The 18000-nt window shown below is 45.8% G+C and overlaps 1 protein-coding gene across 3 annotated transcripts in view; it reads right to left on the bottom strand.

Moving 5' to 3' along the window:
• TTC7A (tetratricopeptide repeat domain 7A) overlaps nucleotides 1-18000 on the bottom strand; it is a 1536967-nt gene that overhangs the window by 951441 nt on the left and 567526 nt on the right. For all 3 annotated transcript variants that reach the window (XM_085612750.1, XM_085612748.1, XM_085612749.1), the window contains exon 7: nucleotides 9871-10031. In XM_085612750.1, coding sequence (XP_085468876.1) covers nucleotides 9871-10031 — 161 coding nt within the window. The remainder of the gene's footprint in view (nucleotides 1-9870; nucleotides 10032-18000) is intronic.

Genomic DNA, 18000 nt, shown 5'->3' on the forward strand with positions numbered 1-18000 from the left:
TCATGCTTGGGGATACTTGTAGCCCCCACCTCAAGCAGAAAATTCACAAAAGATTATTGGCCTAGTCACCCCGAGTGATCCGTGGGCCGCCGTCTTATGTTTCCTCTTGAGGCTCCTTCGCGATCCCTGGTCCGTTGACTGGTGGGTCCCTGTGAAGGCAAGTTTGATTTTCCTTGGGCATCTCTGGTTGCTCCAGACGTGCTCTGACTCCCTACCAAGTGGTGAGTCCCTCAGACCTTGCTGGTCTGCACCGAAGCATCTTTCTCCTTTCTGCGTGGGTTGCTGCTGCCAAGGCTTGTTGTGTCCAATCCGGGCACCGACGCTGCAGCTCTCGACAACCTTTGTGGGACAGCTCAAATCCAGCTCCTGGTTGTCCTCAACGCTTCCTGGTCCTCGTGGCTGAAGATTCAAGCTTCACCTTCTTCACCTGAAATCACCCGACATCGGTGGGCATCCGCCTATCGTCCTCCTGGTCCCTGGCAAGTGACCCAGACTCTGTTCCCTCTGCTTTCAGGTTCTTCTCGACTTCGATCCAGGCTTGGATCTCTTTGGACACTTCGCATCTTCCCGGCAGCAGCACTTCTTTGCCAGCTCCCACTGAAAACGACGACGCAACCCGACACCTATGCACCCAGCTTCCCTGGGTGAGGTAACACGAGTACTCTGGTGCTCCCGTGGGTGTTGACCCTAGAACTTCTTAAGTCCCAAAGGGTTTGGTCCTGACTCATTTCTAAGTGTCCCTAATCTTTAAAAATCTAACTGCGACTTTTCCCATAGAAGCTAACAGGAGCTCGCAGCTGTGTTCTCACACTGCACACGGCCCCCGTGGGTCCCCTGTGTCACTACCTTGGGTGGTTCCTTGGGGTCCCAGCGATTCTATAGGCTTTATGCCTTGTGTCTAGTTAAGTCATGGTTCACCACTATTTTAGTATATGGTTTGGCTCGCCCCTAGGGCCTGACGTGCATTTGTGCTATTTTACTGTAATATTTGAAGTATAACTTATGTGTTTTGACCTCTAGCCTCATAAAGAGACTAGGAGGGTGTGTTTAGAAATAAATACATATATTTTATATATATACCTAGTGTGGTTGTGTTTCATTTATCCATTCAAGAGATTAGAGACTGGTAAAACAAGCTGCTTTACATTCCTCCAAGACTTAGCCTGAAGGCTGCTTTCCATACCTACCACTAGGATAGCTTTCAATAAAGGTCGTCTTTAACCTATCATCAATAAGGGGTTGTTTGGACTGGTACAGGGTGCCCACTATAACTAGTGGACAGCATATACCACGCCAACATCTCACATTGGTGTGCAGCGTGTGGGATTCCAGCTTGCTATTGTTTTACCAGATAATCTCAATTGAGTGACTAACTGAAAAGCACTAAAGGTACCCTAGGTACATATAATACAAGCTTTAGAATACAGTAAGTTCTACTGAACTTAAAGTTGTGTGTTAAGGGCTTAGCACACCCTTTCTACAACTCAAGAGAGTTTAGTAGGCTACACTAGAGTAGGTAGTGCAATACACCCCACCTCACTAGTAATGTCTTCAAGGCCAGGAACCAGTGGGTCACTGCCAGAAACCAATGAGCTTCTTGTCTCCAAGTATAATAACCTCCCATTCATGAAATTGAGAACATTATGCAGTACTAGGAAACCGAGGACAGGCAAAAGTCCAACCACCCAGCATCTCATAGAGGTACTCAGGCTGGATGATCTCAGAAGAACTATAGGGTCTGAAGGGGTAGGCAGAGTGGGTGGGACAACACATGAGGAAGGGCCTAGGGGTGAAATTCCCCATGACCTGACCTCTAATGCTGACCAGGAAGATGACAATGATCTTGACCTGGAAAATCCAGCTCCCCTGGAAGATGAGGGGGAGGGCCACAATGGCCCCCTCTTTGTCCCTCCAGGAAGAGTTGGTGGTGGGCCTAGAAGGTCAAGATCTCCCTCAGTGGAGTCTAACCATTCTGGTTCATCTATAGGGACCTCTATTTCTTCTCATAGAAGGGAAACCTCCCAGGAGAGGAGGGAGAGACTGCTGAAGTATGAGGAAGCACAGCTCAAAATCGGAAAGCAGCAGGTAGCCCTAGATAAGGAGGACCTAGAGCTCTACAGAGCTAGTAAAAAGATGGGACTAGAGTCCCATGGTGGCAGCAACTTCCCTAGAGATAGGGAAAGGTCTCATGACCATAGAAACCTGAATAAGATTGTCTCTCCCTACCAGAGTGGAGATGACATCCACAAATGGATAACTGCACTGGAAAGTGCCTGTAAAGTTCAAAGGGTCCCCCAGGAGCCGTGGGCAGCAATCTTATGGCTCTCCTTTGCAGACAAAGGTAGAGATAAGCTCCTCACTGTTAGAGAGGAGCAGGCAACTGATGATACCAGTCTAAAAAGTGCATTGATTGAAGGGTTTGGCCTAACCACTGAGCAATACTGGTTAAAGTTCAGAGATACACAAAAGGCACAGAATCAAGACTGGGTAGACTTTGTAGATTGTGCTACTAAGGCTCTGGAGGGTTGGTTACTTGGCAGCAAAGTGCATGACTTTCAAGGATTGTACAGTTTGATTATGAGGGAGCATATCCTTAATAATTGTCAAAATCAGCTGTTGCACCAGTACCTGGTGGACTCAGATCTCACCTCTCCCCAAGAATTGGGAAAGAAGGCAGACAAATGGGTCAGAACCAGGGTGAGGCAGAAAGTTCTGAACCAAGGTGGTGACCAGAAGAAGCAGGATCCTAAAACTTCTGACAAGGGTGGGGAGAAGGGTAAAGACCAGCAGTATTTACAAGGTCCCCAAAAAGCTTCTTCAGGTGGGGATTCACAGTCTAACAAGGGAAAAGGCCAAAAGAAACCATGGTACAAAATCTGTAAACAGAAGACTCACTGGACAAGTGATTGCACCAAGTCCAAAGACTCAACTCCAGCCACCATTGCCCCTAAGGCAATTGTTCCCCCTAGTACAGCTACAATTGATGGTGGTAATGTTCAGAATAAGGGTGTAGTAGGTTTAACCCTGGGTTCTGAGATGGACTCTGGCCTAGTCAGAGTTCCAACTCAGGCTGTCCTGATCTGTAATGGAGGTATGGATATGTCCTCCTTTGTGAGTCCCAGTAATTTGGGCAAGTACAGACAGCAGCCTTTGATAAATGGAAAATAGGCTTTGGCATGCAGGGACACAGGAGCAAGTGTCACAATGGTGACATAAGATCTTGTGGATCCTGGGCAGATTATACTTGGTGAAATGTACCAAGTGACCAATGCTAGCTATGTCAGAACAGACCATTATCTGGCAGTTAACTTCTCCTGGGGAGGGGTAACTGGCCTTAAGAAGGTTGTGGTAAGCGCAGACCTACTAGTTGAATGCTTGCTTGGCAATGATCTAGAAACTTCAGCTTGAGCTCAGGACACATGCAGAAATGTTAGGGATCCCTGCTCATGTCTTTGCTGTGACTAGGTCACAGGCCACAAAGTCTAACACTGGACAGGCCCTGGATTCTGGAAGAATGGACCAGGTGCCACTCAAGAGGAGGAGCAGTAGGGTTAAGGCAGTGCCTTCCCACCTGACTCAGAATACAGATCAGCCTCCTGAGGGAGATTATCTTGAGCCTGAAGAAGGAACTGTCCCAGAGGAGCTTGAACCTGACCAGGTTGAGTTCTTGGGGACGGGGGGCCATTCCAGGTCAGATCTGAGCCAGGAGCAGAAAACCTGCCCCTCTCTTGAACCCCTCAGAAAGCAAGCTGCTGATGAGGCTACTGGGAATGATAGTGGCACCCATAACATTTATTGGGATGATAGACTCCTTTATTCAGAGTGTAGAGACCCCAAGCCTGGTGCATCCAGGAGGGTGGTTATAGCTCTGAAGCTTAGGGGCTTCCTATTGACACTAGTCCATGATATTCCTTTAGCAGGACACCTGGGCCAGAACAAGACTTGGGACAGAATTGTCCCTCACTTTCACTGGCCCCACATGTCTGAAGACACTAAGGAGTTTTGTTGCTCCTGTGTGACCTGTCAAGCCAGTGGCAAGGCAGGTGGAACCACAAAGGCCCCCCTGATACCACTACCTGTGGTGGGGGTTCCCTTTGAGAGGGTAGGGATTGACATTGTTGGTCCCATGGATCCTCAAAATGCATCTGGGCCCAGATTTATCCTGGTGGTGGTGGACCATGCCACTAGGTACCCACAGGCAATCCCACTTAGGATCACTACAGCACCTGTGTTGGCAAGAGCTCTCTTGGGTGTATTCTCAAGATTGGGCTTCCCTAAGGAGGTAGTATCTGACAGAGATGCAAACTTAATGTCAAGTTACTTAACTGCAATGTGGAAGGAGTGTGGAGTGAATTACAAATTCACCACACTCTATCAACCACAATGCAATGGTTTAGTTGAGAGATTCAATAAAGCCTTAAAGGCCATGATCAAAGATCTCCCAGAAAAGCTTAGGCGCAGATGGGACATCCTTTTGCCCTGCCTTTTGTTTGCCTACGCGGAGGTGCCACAAAAGGGGGTTGGTTACAGCCCCTTTGTTTGGCCATTCTGTTAGGCGTCCTTGGTGTCTGGTGAAGGAGGGATGGGAGTTACCTCTCAAACCCCCTAAACAGGACATAGTGGACTATGTACATGGTCTCCGCTCCAGGATGGCTGAGTACATGAAAAAGGCTACTAAAAACCTTGAGGCTAGCCAGGAATTACAAAAGGCTTGGCATGACCAAAAGACTGTGCTGACTGTTTACCAGCCAGGGCAGAAAGTGTGGGTGTTGGAGCCTGTGGCCCCAGCAGCCCTCCAGGACAAATGGAGTGGCCCCCATACACTTGTTGAACAGAAAGGGGAGGCCACCTACTTGGTAGACCTTGGAACCCCTAGGAGTCCCCACAGGGTACTTCATGTCAACAGACTAAAACCATATGTTGACAGGGCAGACATGGGCTTACTCATGGTTACTGATGAAGGACAGGAGGAAGAGAGTGGCCCACTCCCTGACCTGCTTTCTCAGAATCCTGATGATTGATCAGTAGATGGTGTAGCCTTGGTAGGCAGCCTCACTGTCCAGCAGCAAACTGACTGCAGAAAACGTCTCAGCCAGTTCAGACATAAGTTTTCTCTGACTCTAAGTCAGATCACCTGGTGCACTCATGAAGTGGACACTGGGGACAGTCTGCCTGTGAAGAATAAGATCTACAGGCAACCTGACCATGTCAGGGACTGTATAAGGACAGAAGTCCAAAAGATGTTGGATTTGGGAGTCATTGAACCCTCAGATAGCCCTTGGGCTAGTCCAGTAGTCCTGGTACCTAAACCTCACACCAAAGATGGTAAGAGAGAGATGAGGTTTTGTGTGGACTACAGGGGTCTCAATGCAGTCACTTGGACTGATGCCCATCCCATCCCCTAGGGCAGATGAGCTAATAGATACTTTGGCCTCAGCCAAGTTTCTAAGCACATTTGACTTGACAGCTGGCTACTGGCAGATCAGACTAGCTGATGATGCAAAGACAGCATTTTCTACCCCTAGTGGGCACTATCAATTTGTGGTAATGCCCTTTGGTTTTAAGAATGCACCTGCCACTTTCCAAAGGTAGGTGAATCAAGTCCTTACAGTTCTGGAAGACTGTAGTGCAGCATATCTTGATGATACTGCTGTCTTTAGCTCCACCTGGGAGGATCACCTGGTCCACCTGAGGAATGTTTTGGAGGCCCTGCAAAAAACAGGCCTAACTATCAAGGCTACTAAGTGCCAGATAGGGCAGAGTCAGGTTGTGTACCTGGGCCACCTTGTAGGTAGAGGCCAGGTTCAACATTGCAGAGCAAAATCCAGACCATGATGGACTGGGTTGCTGCCACTACCCAGACTCAGGTGAGAGCCTTCTTAGGCCTGACTGGGTACTACAGAAGATTTGTCAAGGGGTATGGATCAATAGTGACACCCCTGAATGACTTAACCTCTAAGAAAATGCCCAAAAAGGTTCAGTGGACAGTTAGCTGTCAAAAGGCATTTGATGACCTGAAGCAGGCCATGTGCACTGCTCCCATTCTGCAAAGTCCTGATTACGCCAAAAAGTTCATTGTGCAAACAGATGCATTTGAGTTGGGGGTAGGGGCTGTACTGTCACAGTTGAATGATGAAGGTCAGGATCAGCCAGTAGCTTTCATAAGCAGTAGGCTGACCCCCAGAGAGAAACGTTGGTCAGCCATTGAGAGGGAGGCCTTTGCTGTGGTTTGGGCTCTGAAGAAGTTGAGGCCATACTTGTTTGGTACTCACTTCATTGTTCAGACAGACCATAATCTCCTCTTATGGCTAAAACAGATGAAGGGTGAAGACTCCAAACTTCTCAGGTGGTCCATTTCCCTACAGGGGATGGACTATACAGTGGAACATAGACCTGGGAGTAACCATGCCAATACAGATGGACTCTCCAGATATTTCCACTTAGAACATGAAGACTCAACTGGTCAAGGTTAGTTTAATGTCCCTGCGTTTGGGGGGGGGGGTTGTGTAGGAGAGTAGGATCTGCTTCACATGGTTACCCCCACTTTTTGCAGGTGTTTCACTGTTTTTAAACTTTAGTCTGGCTGGGACCCTGCTATTCAGGGCCCCAGCCTAGCTGCTTCCTCTCTAAAGTGATTGCATCTACTTTAGGTACACTCCAGATTGGATTCTGGGGTACCCTTGTGAGTCCCTAGTATATGGTATACTATGTACCCAGGGCATAGGTACCCCAGAGGCCTACCAAGGACTGAAGCATGTATTGTGCCACCCCTGGAAAGCCCTTCAGAATGACACCACAGGTCTGCTACTGCAGCCTGGGTAAGGTGGTGCATGCACCCCTTACTGAGGTATAGGTTCACTATACCTCACCTATCACTGCACATAGTAACCTATCTGTCACCCCTATGGCAGGCCTTATCAATCCTGAAGGCAGGGTGCTTGGTTATATGTGAGAGGGTGCCCAGGCATGAGCTGAGCGGCATGAGCTGAGTCCCTCTGCAGCCTTCAGAATCTCTTCTCCGGGGTTGTCAGTGGTGCAGCATGACCATATACCATTAAGTGCATTATATCTAAAACGGTTAATGCTAACTTTGGACTGGTAGCACGGAAACATGAAGTGTTTGGTGTCAAACACCTTGGAATCATACCCCCACATCAATTCCTGATGTGAGAATATGATCCCAGCCTTCTAGAGGGAGAGACATGGCAGTACTGGCATACCCAGTAGAAACTTAACAGAGCCCTGGCATCACAAAATGGATGCTGCAGCCACAGACACGGGTCTGGCCTCCTGCTGCTGACCGAATCTCTGGCAGGGGAGGCCTGGACAATAGGTTTCCTGTCACAGGGAGGTGTAACCACCTCCCAGACAGGCTTATGTGTATTGGGGCTGGGTGGGAGCACTCTCAGAGTGCTTTGAAGTCCTGCACTGGGGGCACATTTGGTGTCCCTGTGCATAGTCCAGCTCAAACCGGTTCAGGGGCTTCCAGCACCTGCTCTAGCGTGAAACTGGACAAAGGAAATGGGTGTAGCCACCCCTCTTTCCAAACCCTCTCATAGGTGGGTCCCCAGAGTTAGTCCAACCCCTTCCTTAGGTATAAGTAAGGAACCTCTGTAACTAGAACTTTAGATATCCCTGGACAAAACTCTGAAGCTGAATCCTGGCACTTCAACGCTCTACAAAAGACTAGAGGACTGAAGAAATGTCCCTTGGGGTCAAGGAGTGACTCCCCTGCTTGGCAGACACCAACGAAGCAATTTGCTGGTATGCATCTCCGAAGCTCCCGCTGGACTCCGAAGTATTTGCAGCCCAGGAAGAGGATTTCCAGACATCTTAGAGGCCGACCAAGTCCCCAGCAAAGCTGAGACCCGCAGCCCTCCTGAGTAGCGTGGAACCGGAACTCCTGGTCCCCGTGCACTTTTGCAAGTGCACTGACTTCTCGACGTTTCTTGAAGTTGTGCTTGGGGTTACTTGTAGCCCCCACCTTGAGCAGAGAATCCACCGAAGATTGTGGGACTAGTCACCCTGAGTGACCCGTGGACCGCCATTTTGTGTATCCTCTCGAGGCTCCTTCGCGATCCCTGGTCCGTCGACTGGTGGGTCCCTGTGAAGGCAACTTTGATTTTTTTCCTTGAGCTTCCCTGGTTGCTCCAGACATGCCCTGACTCCCTACCAAGTGGTGAGTCCCTCAGACCTTGCTGGTCTGCACCGAAGCATCTTTCTCCTTTCTGCGTGGGTTGCTGCTGCCAAGGCTTGTTGTGTCCAATCCGGGCACCGACACTGCAGCACTCGACATCCTTTATGGGCCAGCTCGAATCCAGCTCCTGGTTTTCCTCGACGCCTCCTGGTCCTCGTGGCTGAAGAGTCAAGCTTCACCTTCTTCACCTAAAATCACCCGACATCGGTGGGCATCTGCCTATCGTCCTCCTGGTCCCTGGCAAGTGACCCAGATTCTGTCCCCTCTGCTTTCAGGTTCTTCTCGACTTCGATCCAGGCTTGGATCTCTTTGGACACTTCGCAGCTTCCCGACAGCAGCACTTCTTTGCCAGCTCCCATTGAAAACGACGACGCGACCCGACACCATTTGACACCTATGCACCCGGCTTCCCTGGGTTTGGTAACATGAGTACTCCGGTGCTCCTGTGGGTGTTGACCCTAGAACTTCCTAAGTCTCAAAGGGTTTGGTCCTGACTCATTTCTAAGTGTTCCTAATATTTCAAAATCTAACCGCGACTTTTCCCATAGCTAACGGGAACTCGCGGCTGTGTTCTCACACTGCACACGGCCCCGTGGGTCCCCTGTGTCACTCCCTTGGGTGATTCCATGTGGGTCCCTGCGATTGTACAGGCTCTAGGCCTTGTGTCTAGTTAAGACGTGGTTCTTATACCACTATTTTAGTATATGGTTTGGCTCGCCCCTAGGGCCTGACGTTTATTTGTGCTATTTTACTGTAATATTTGAAGTGTAACTTATCTGTTTTGACATCTAGCCTCATAAAGAGACTAGGAGGGTGTGTTTAGAAATAATTACATATATTTTATTTATATACCTAGTGTGGTTGTCTTTCATTTAGCCATTCAAGAGATTATAGACTGGTAAAACAAGCTGCTTTACATTCCTCCAAGACTTAGCCTGAAGGCTGCTCTCCATAGCTACCACTAGGATAGCTTTTAAAAAAGGTTGTCTTTAACCTATCATCAATAAGGGATTGTTTGGACTGGTATAGGGCGCCCACTATAACTAGTGGACAGCATATACCAGGTCAACTTCTCACAACTGAAAACGTATCTCTTAAAGGAAAACTACCTCAGATATGCTGACTTCTCGCCCTTGAATTAACTTTACCACCTCCCTCTGGGGATTGCCTCTTGTATACTACTTCATTGCTAGCCAGTCAGGTGTGAACATCAGAAAAGCCAAAACCTACATACATACATAAATGCATACATACAGTAAAAATGATTAAACAACATAGGTGGGTAAGGTTGCTCTAACAACCACCAGTGCAACAAAGGGAGCCACACTGAAGGGACTCTCTGCTGTACCATATTTCAGACCTCTTACCAGCGACCTGACAGGATGGACAGGACCAGTCAAACAAACACAGTGCAGTGAGCCTGCCATAATAATATGCAGTCAGCAACAGGCAGAGCTACAGTGATGTAAGACCATTGTATTGAGTAACCAAGAAACCGTATTAACAAAGAGACACCAAAAAGAGTGAGCATTGACTCCTACTGGGTCTCCCAATTCATGCCCCTAAACAACTATGAGAGACAGAAAGAGTGTTGAACTGGATTATTTTTTCTATGTGTATGAGGTCAACTTTTGAATAATTCATAGCATCAAAAATATATTTTTTTAACTTACTTCTCTCCTGAATGAAGTTGTGGTTTTTGTCTACGAGTACTACTAATAAAAGATTGTTCTTCTTTGTTCTCAAGATCAGCAGGAGGTTCGGATAAGGGATTCCAGTAGCAGTCTTCACTCAAAGAATGGAGGAGCACTTCAGCCAGATGCCTAGCAGCTGTCTGGAGAAAAGAAAAAGCACAAGTAATCAAGCAGTTCTCAAGGGGCACCAGTTTTGCTTTTTACCCTCACTAACGTCTGAAACCAAACTCTTGTCCATAGAAGGCATGCCTCAGCCTTGCTACCCCCAGCAAGCCGTGCACAGATCCAGTTTTCATACACACTTTGTTTATTCCAAGGCTATCCTTCATTTATTTATTTTTCTGGTTGTGTGTAGCACTGACAAGACCTGTGCGTAACAGCGCTTTACGTAGCTTTGGAATCAGAAGATTGAATTATTGACAAAATTACAGATCTCATAGAAGTACAAAATGTAGCCTTAGGAATACTCTAATCTGGGATGGTTACAGAGAATAACCAACCACTCGGTCAGGATTTTGGGGATCCTCGTCTCTGGGTCATTTCTGAGGGATAGTAGTAGAAATGCTGGTGCAAAAGGAGGATTTTCAACTTTTTTTGGAATAATTTGTGGGACTGCATAGTCTGGTGCTTGGGGCAATATAGTACCATACTGACGAGGCGCTTCCAAAGAGTGATTGTTCAGGTGACTTTGTATTCTTCAAAGTTGTGGTTTCTAGCAAGACAATGTAACATCTCAGACCTTGAACAAAGCTCTGCTTTCCCATGAATTATTTACCTTTTTATCCCAATCCTGATATCCCAAACCTTACATATTTCTACAAGTCCATTTCAGACAACCTTAATCTGGAAAAACACTGTTCTGCAAATGTTATGTTGTCTCTATTTCTCAATGTTGACAAATCCGACAAACACATCTACTACCTGGCGACGATCTCAGCTACATCCTTATGTAACAAATACGAAGCTAGCCTTGCCTGTCCTAAGTACTACCCTAGTTTCCCGAGCAGTTAATAAACTTTTATCAGTGTAACTTTTGCAGAACTTTCCTAAGAGTTTATTAATTTTCATCTCATACTCATGTCACTAACCTGACCATTGAAACACCTCTGCAGCCTGTGCCGCGTTGGAGCGCAAACCTCTCCTAAAAAAGACCCAATGGGTGGATGGGCCCGTCTTATTAAGTGCCAGTTGACTGCCCTCATCCATTGTTATTAACACAGACATGAATCTGCTGATCTCACATCTCTTTGTTTAGTTATCAGTTTTATGGGAAGCCCATTTCATAGTCCCTTTCTTTCGTTTCAGATTTTTAGAGAGGAAATGGAAGCCTCTACATGAGCATCAGCCAGTAACAATAAACAAGGTCAGATTTTTTTTTTTTAGGCACGTGTAGATTAATTCATTTGCCCAGACAGACCACAGGATGTAGAGCCGACTCCAGGACTCGAATCTAGCTCCTGAATTCCTAACTCGGCAGCTGTGGCCCTAACACCACCTCATCTCCCACCGCCTTGACCTCATCTATTTAACCACTGTGCAGAAGAGTAAACACCATTGTTCGCAGAGTCTAAATAAAGTGTATAAATTCACACTTAACTAAATAATTAGAAATATTTTACACTTTAATAAAGAATGCACATCCTGCCACAACATGGACAGAAGAAGGGCTGTTCATTTTACTGTGTGATATCAGATAATATCCAATATCGCTGCTGTCCTTACACCTTTGTGTTCTTGTGATGAGACTTGACAGGAAGCGCTCTGCTTGTCACCAGTTCACATACAACTTCGTGACACTCGGCTAGCCACAAACGAACCCGCCGGCGGCGCTGTGACATTGGCCAACGCCTTCCTGTCACCTCAGCGTCTCGTGCTTCAGTCAGGGCCCTCCTCGCGCCACTCCGGCTTACATTCTCACAGGCACCACACGTACAGCGCAACAGAGGCGCGTGGCGCAGGGAGGGGCCAGCTGCTCTGAGCCATAGTTCTGCACGATACTGCCCCCTAAAATGAAATGCCAATCTGTGGATTTGTCTGGAAGGTACGGTGATATCAATGCGAAAATGTTCATTAAGCCAAGGTCAGAGCTACACACCGTGAGGTTGCGCGTTTGTCCGCTCTGATTCTTTTTGCCGCGTCAAAGAAGTCCGAGACAGGTGCAATATAGGGATTCCGTTTTACAATGTTCAGGTTGCATCCTTGATTTTGTGCTCACGTTGTTTGACATCTGAAGTTATCTTTCATATTAAACAAAGCACAAATCCATGTTTTCGTTTTATGTTAATTCTTAAGGAAAACGTAGTTGTTGGGGAATATATCTCCCATGCGGTAATAACCCAAAATTGCAGAGAGGTCACGGTTGCTGTTGAATATGGGACACCATCCTTACAGGGGAGTAAGACCCTGCAATAAAATGACTATACAATAGAATGAATCAGTGCTTCCCCCATTCACGAGGGGATCCCACAGCTAATGTCCACAAGAATGCCTAAGGAATAAAGACGTCTTTATTTCATGCTGAACATTACTGCTCCATAATCATTTGTTAATCGTACGTCTCTGTCTAGCTTTCAACACTCATCCTCTCAAAGGACCTCTTGTCTACTGGCCATATATTGTTAGGGAAGGACCCTCTATAGAAGCTTGGCCACCATCCCGATGATGAGTAAGCAGCAAGCCACCAATAGCCATGCTGTTCTGTCTGATCAAATACCACAGAAAATGCAAGCACTGGCAAAACCAACAGGCTTGGACTTTCCGTATTAAGCCAAATGTATTGTCTTTGCGAAAGCAAACTTGTGACATTCACTGAGAATCCACACTATAGGTGATGGGTGATTAGGGCTCGGAAGGCAGTGTGTTGGTGTGGTTGCCCACTGCTGTGAATTCTTACTCAGGTTTTCAGACCACCACACCCCAACTGTTGGCCGCTGTGTGGTCGCTTTGGGGTTGTCTGCCTGCCAATTTCATTAAGAAGTTCTGTGGCTAAAAATCCAGCAAGGCAAGCCATGCTGTTGATGAAAAGCAGCATAATGTCCTTGGTGAGTGTGTCAAAGGTGTGAGTGGCAGCTGAGGAGGCAGGCCAGCTGGAGATGCCCTCATGCAAGATGGCTGTGCCTCGTGGCCGCAACACTGTGGCCATATTTGGAGAGGTACTTCTCCTCTGAATCAATGTTGCTTTCCGACCAAAGAATCTCTTCATCTAAAACTACTGATGCATCATTAGGTTGATGCAGATGCTATATTAGATGATGGGATGCCGCAACAACGGTTTACAGATCCATCTGCAATCACAGACACCATGCTCAGCTGCAGCCCCAGAGTGCCTTGCAGATCTCAGCCAGATGAAGGGAGCAGCATATCTCCAGACAGCTCTAAATGTCCCACTCTGCTTTCCCCTATTCCATCATCCCAGGGCTTTCTTTCACTGAATGCCAAAACGCTGTTGGTAGCAGACAGGCAATAGCACGCACATGAGGAACCACCACCTCAGATAAGATGGTTGTTGCATCTTGTTGTTGAAATGGTGGTTATCATGCAAACTGTGATGCCTCGCAATGACTGTTTACTATACATAGTCACCAATGTTAATTTCTCAGCAAATAATAAACACATACGAAATGCTGTGGTCTGATCCCAAAACATGATAACCAAGCAAGTCAATGCCGGAAGAAGCAACTCAATGAGTGAAAGGAGCTAACTCAAAGACTATCTCTTTGTATGTATGTATGTTGTGCTGACATGAGCTTTGGCAAACAGCTGAAGATGGATGCAGCTAGATGTTGAAAACAACACAGTGCAGAGAGGTTGACAGAGTTTACCATGTACATTCGGATTTCTCGAATATCAGATAAAATAAAATGGCAACTACAAATAAATTTTTTGAAAGAGGCAAAGGGTCTGGTCTAGCAAATTCTAAATCAACAAAATGAGATTGCCACGTCCTAACTGTAAGAAAAAATAGATAATCGCCAATTGCATGTGTTTTTTAATCATCTCACTGAGCAAACCTTTTCCATTGATTTTTGCGTCAACATGCTTTGAATGAGCGTAGCTATATATAGCTGGTTTTTTTGCATCCTCTTTGTAGATGTCGAAATTGAAAGCATACAATTAGGAGGACACGCACTTCCTCTTAACAACGTTGACAAACGTCACCGACTGGATAAAGAACAACTGCCTGCAGCTAAACACAGAAAAGACGAAAGTACTTATCTTTGGCCACAGCAGTAATACATAGAACAATTCCTGGTGGCCATCAGACCTAGGACCCTCACCCACTCCCTCCAACCACGCCAGAAACCTCAAAATCATCATTGACAACAAGCTCACCATGAAATCACAGTTCAACATTGTCTCCTTTGCTGCTTCCCCACTCTGCACATGCTACATAAGATCTTCAAGTGGCTACCACTACACATGAGACACACCGTGACACAAGCCCTCATCAAAAGCCGACTGGACTACAGCAGTGCCCTCTACGTAGGATTCGCTGCACACCTTTTACAGAGACTTCAGACCATATAGAACACCGCAGCCAGACTCATTCTCGGCCTCCCCCTTTGAACCCACATCACACCCCACCTCAGGAAACTCCACTGGCTCCCCCATACAGAAGAGATAAATTCAAGCTGCTGACCCATGTACACAAGGCTCTACACAACCAAGCACCTGCCTACATTAACCACCGCCTGAACTTCCACCAACCATCGAGAAGACTACCCTCCATCTCCCATTCACTTGCCCGTACTCCCTGCATCTACCTAAGCAGAAGTGGAGGACGCTACTTTTTCCACATAGCAGCAAAGACCTGGAATAGCCTTCCCACGCACCTCCAGACTATCACCTCACTTACGGAGTTCCAAATGGCCCTCAAGACCTGGCTGTTTGAATTAGCCTCCGGGGCCTTCAACCGTCTGGATACTCTTTTGGGTGATGAGCTGCGCTTTAAAAATCCTAATTGATTGATTCCTCTGAAATGGATGGTCATACCCAGCATGTGAAGAGACAACAGTTCTTGCACTGTGTAGACACGCTGGGCCATTGGGACTTTTCAGATGAGTCTCTGGCTGGCGCCATGTTTGTGGCCAGTGGAGTTGACCTTTGTGAGTCAAGTGAAGCTCCTCCATGTATTTTTCTGTTGCTATTGCTGTAGAGTACAATAATTGGCTGGACACTAGTGCACCCAAATTCTAACCCTATACACAAAAGGTGGCTACGGCCCAGTTAGAATGATATAGCAAGAATGAGGATGGGGTAGAGCAGATTATAGTGGATGCAGATGCCTTCTTTCCAACACCCTGTTGGAGGAGTCTGCTTATCCTTTACTTGCAAAATCTGCACTGCCCGCTATATTTGGAGCTCTACACATCCCCACTGTATTACTTGTGGCTCGTCCGTGGTGTTTGTACGTGCATGCACCAGATAACTGGATGTACATGTGAAGTCCCCACACAAGCAATGACTGTTTAACAACATGACAGTTCTCGTTAATGCTGCTATGAGCACTGGTCATTTGCCATGTAGCTGCCCACTGATGTTCTGGAAGGTTTAGAGAATCCACATTCCGCCCCTTCCAAGCTCAATTCCTGCTGGACAAGGGGTTGACAATATCTGGTTTCACTCGTTTACCAGCTCTGCTTCCATATTAGCCAATGGGTAGCTTTGCCCTGCTTAATGATATCTATTGCATCACTCTTCGAAAAAACAATTCCCAGGTTATCTGAGGCCTCGTCCAAAACACATCCCTCTGGCCATCTAAGGTCTCTTCCATTATCTGCTTTGCAGGTTAAAAAAATGCACATACACCCCAAAACCCAAACGGACAGTCTGCAGTGTTTTCTTAAGGATACACACACAGTTGACAAGTGGCCTAATTCTCTATTTTTATCAAGAAGATCTGAAAATCTGTGCCCTGCTTTGATTGACAATAGTTATGGATTTTGAACATTAAATATTTTTTGATAGCTCATTGTTTCCTACCACTGCTTTCCCTGGATCAGGTAAGAACTTGCCATTCAAAAATAGTTATTTGCTTTAGTGTGGACTTTAAAAAAATTAAAAAACACCAGTGTGGAGAAACCTTTCACGTTGGTGGCATGCACTATTGCAGTTCCACTTTAATTTCAGATCAACTCAAGGGCATCGAAAGAATTTCTGTTGCTATACCCTGCAAGGAAGACTGAACTGTACAGCCCTGAGAGGATAGAACATGTTCGGCAGTGAAGGACAAGGGAAGGTCCAGCTGTTTGTATCTATGTCATAGAAGACTTAACAAACTGTGCCACACTTGGAGTATAGAGAGTGTGAAGTCAGCTGACTGTGACCAAACCCAAATATCAGCTTTATCAGAAGGTTACAAACTTATGTGGACTATTTTAGAACATCAACTGCATTCCTCCTTCCTCCAGGGCTTTACACGGGGCCTTTCATCCTAGACCCTAAGGTAGTGGCAGTTGGCTGAGTTGGTCACTATGATTCCAAAAACAATCTGAGGCAACGGTCTTATATCTTCCAGGACATGGAAACATTTGGAGTCAATGGGGAACCAACTGTGGGGAAAATATGTCAATAGAAACCTTTTACTTTTTAAAAGCAAAAGCAAGGCCAGTCATGTATCTTATTGTGTAATGATTACCAATAAACTGTATGAGTGTTGAAACTTTCGCCCACCTCTTACCATTGACAGGCGTGCAACAGACTTTGTAGGTAAAGTATAACCTATTTGCAATGAATCTCTGTGGCTCACACTAGTTGTGGGGAGTCACTACAGGATTTAATGCAGAGTACTCTTTGCACTTGAAACTTTACTGGTAGGTTAAGTGTGCACTATAACAGTTTTACTATACTGAGCCAGACATGTCTCTAGGGCTACCCTATTGGTATTCATCACATGCAAAATATAGGCACAGTAATTCTATGCTGTATATGACTGTAGACCCTTTGGTACCACCTCTGTTTTTGAAAATGATCTAAATGTTTATGGAGAAATGTGACTAACTGTATTGTGGATGATGTCATTAGTGATGCCATTTGACACGTCATGAGTGACGTCATCAATGTCATTTACTATGTCATGAATGATGTAATATGTGAACCCATAAGCAGTGCATAACTGAAGTGCAAATTATAGTTAGCTCACTAAACATTAATTGGCGAATTTAAGTGTTGTGTGTTTTTCAGATTTTAAATGTTAGTTCTTGTCACAATGTCACCTAGCTATCACAATACTTTAAGTTTTTTTATTTTTTAAGATAATATCGATCTATCTATATCATCAGTTGTTCCATTCCTGCTCTGGTTTCTGCTTCCAAAATGAAATGTATTAAGGCTGAAACATATCAACGCGTTTTGGGTGCAAGACGCAACCCTGATCACGATACAAACACCATTATTGGTACATCCATTAAATACTTTGCATAATCAGCAATATAGGTGAGGGACAAATAACAGTGCATAATGTGGCCATCATCATACAACATATAAGTATATTATTATGTACTGTCCATCTTCTTTTCAACAAAACAAAACCAAATCGAATCATCTCCTGTGCCTAGTGCAGACTTAATTCATAAATTTCAAACACAAATATAAACAATACCATATTTCTTCAATTAAAATTCATCACATTCACGGCTGATGTGCTAAGTTATATAGATATTCCTTCCAATGCTAGTTCAAACACTGCTACTGCACGCTCACTTGTTATTGATATATATATATATATATATATATATATTCCTCCACAGCGACTATCCAATCATACAGGTCAGTCCAGCCGCACTTTACCTCATAATTGAAAAACACGTCAGCATTGCCACAGGTCCAAGTGCTAGGTGATTTTTTTTTCTTGCATAACAAAAAATGTCTCACCAACACCCCACAATGGAAAGCCTACGCATTTCCGCTTGCACCTATATATATATCTCTCAAATGCAAAATCTTAAAATGGAGTCATGGCAGCAAGAGCAATAGGCATAAGTGGGATGACCATTGATTCAAAAAGCCCTTTTCAGATATTTAGAGAAAAACAGCTGCCAGCACCAAAACACACCAAATATGGACATTTGTGCATTTTTTGTGTGATTGTAGCTCCAGAATGGAACAGAG

The sequence above is a fragment of the Triturus cristatus genome, chromosome 6, assembly GCF_964204655.1.
Source record: "Triturus cristatus chromosome 6, aTriCri1.1, whole genome shotgun sequence".
Lineage (NCBI taxonomy): Eukaryota > Metazoa > Chordata > Amphibia > Caudata > Salamandridae > Triturus > Triturus cristatus.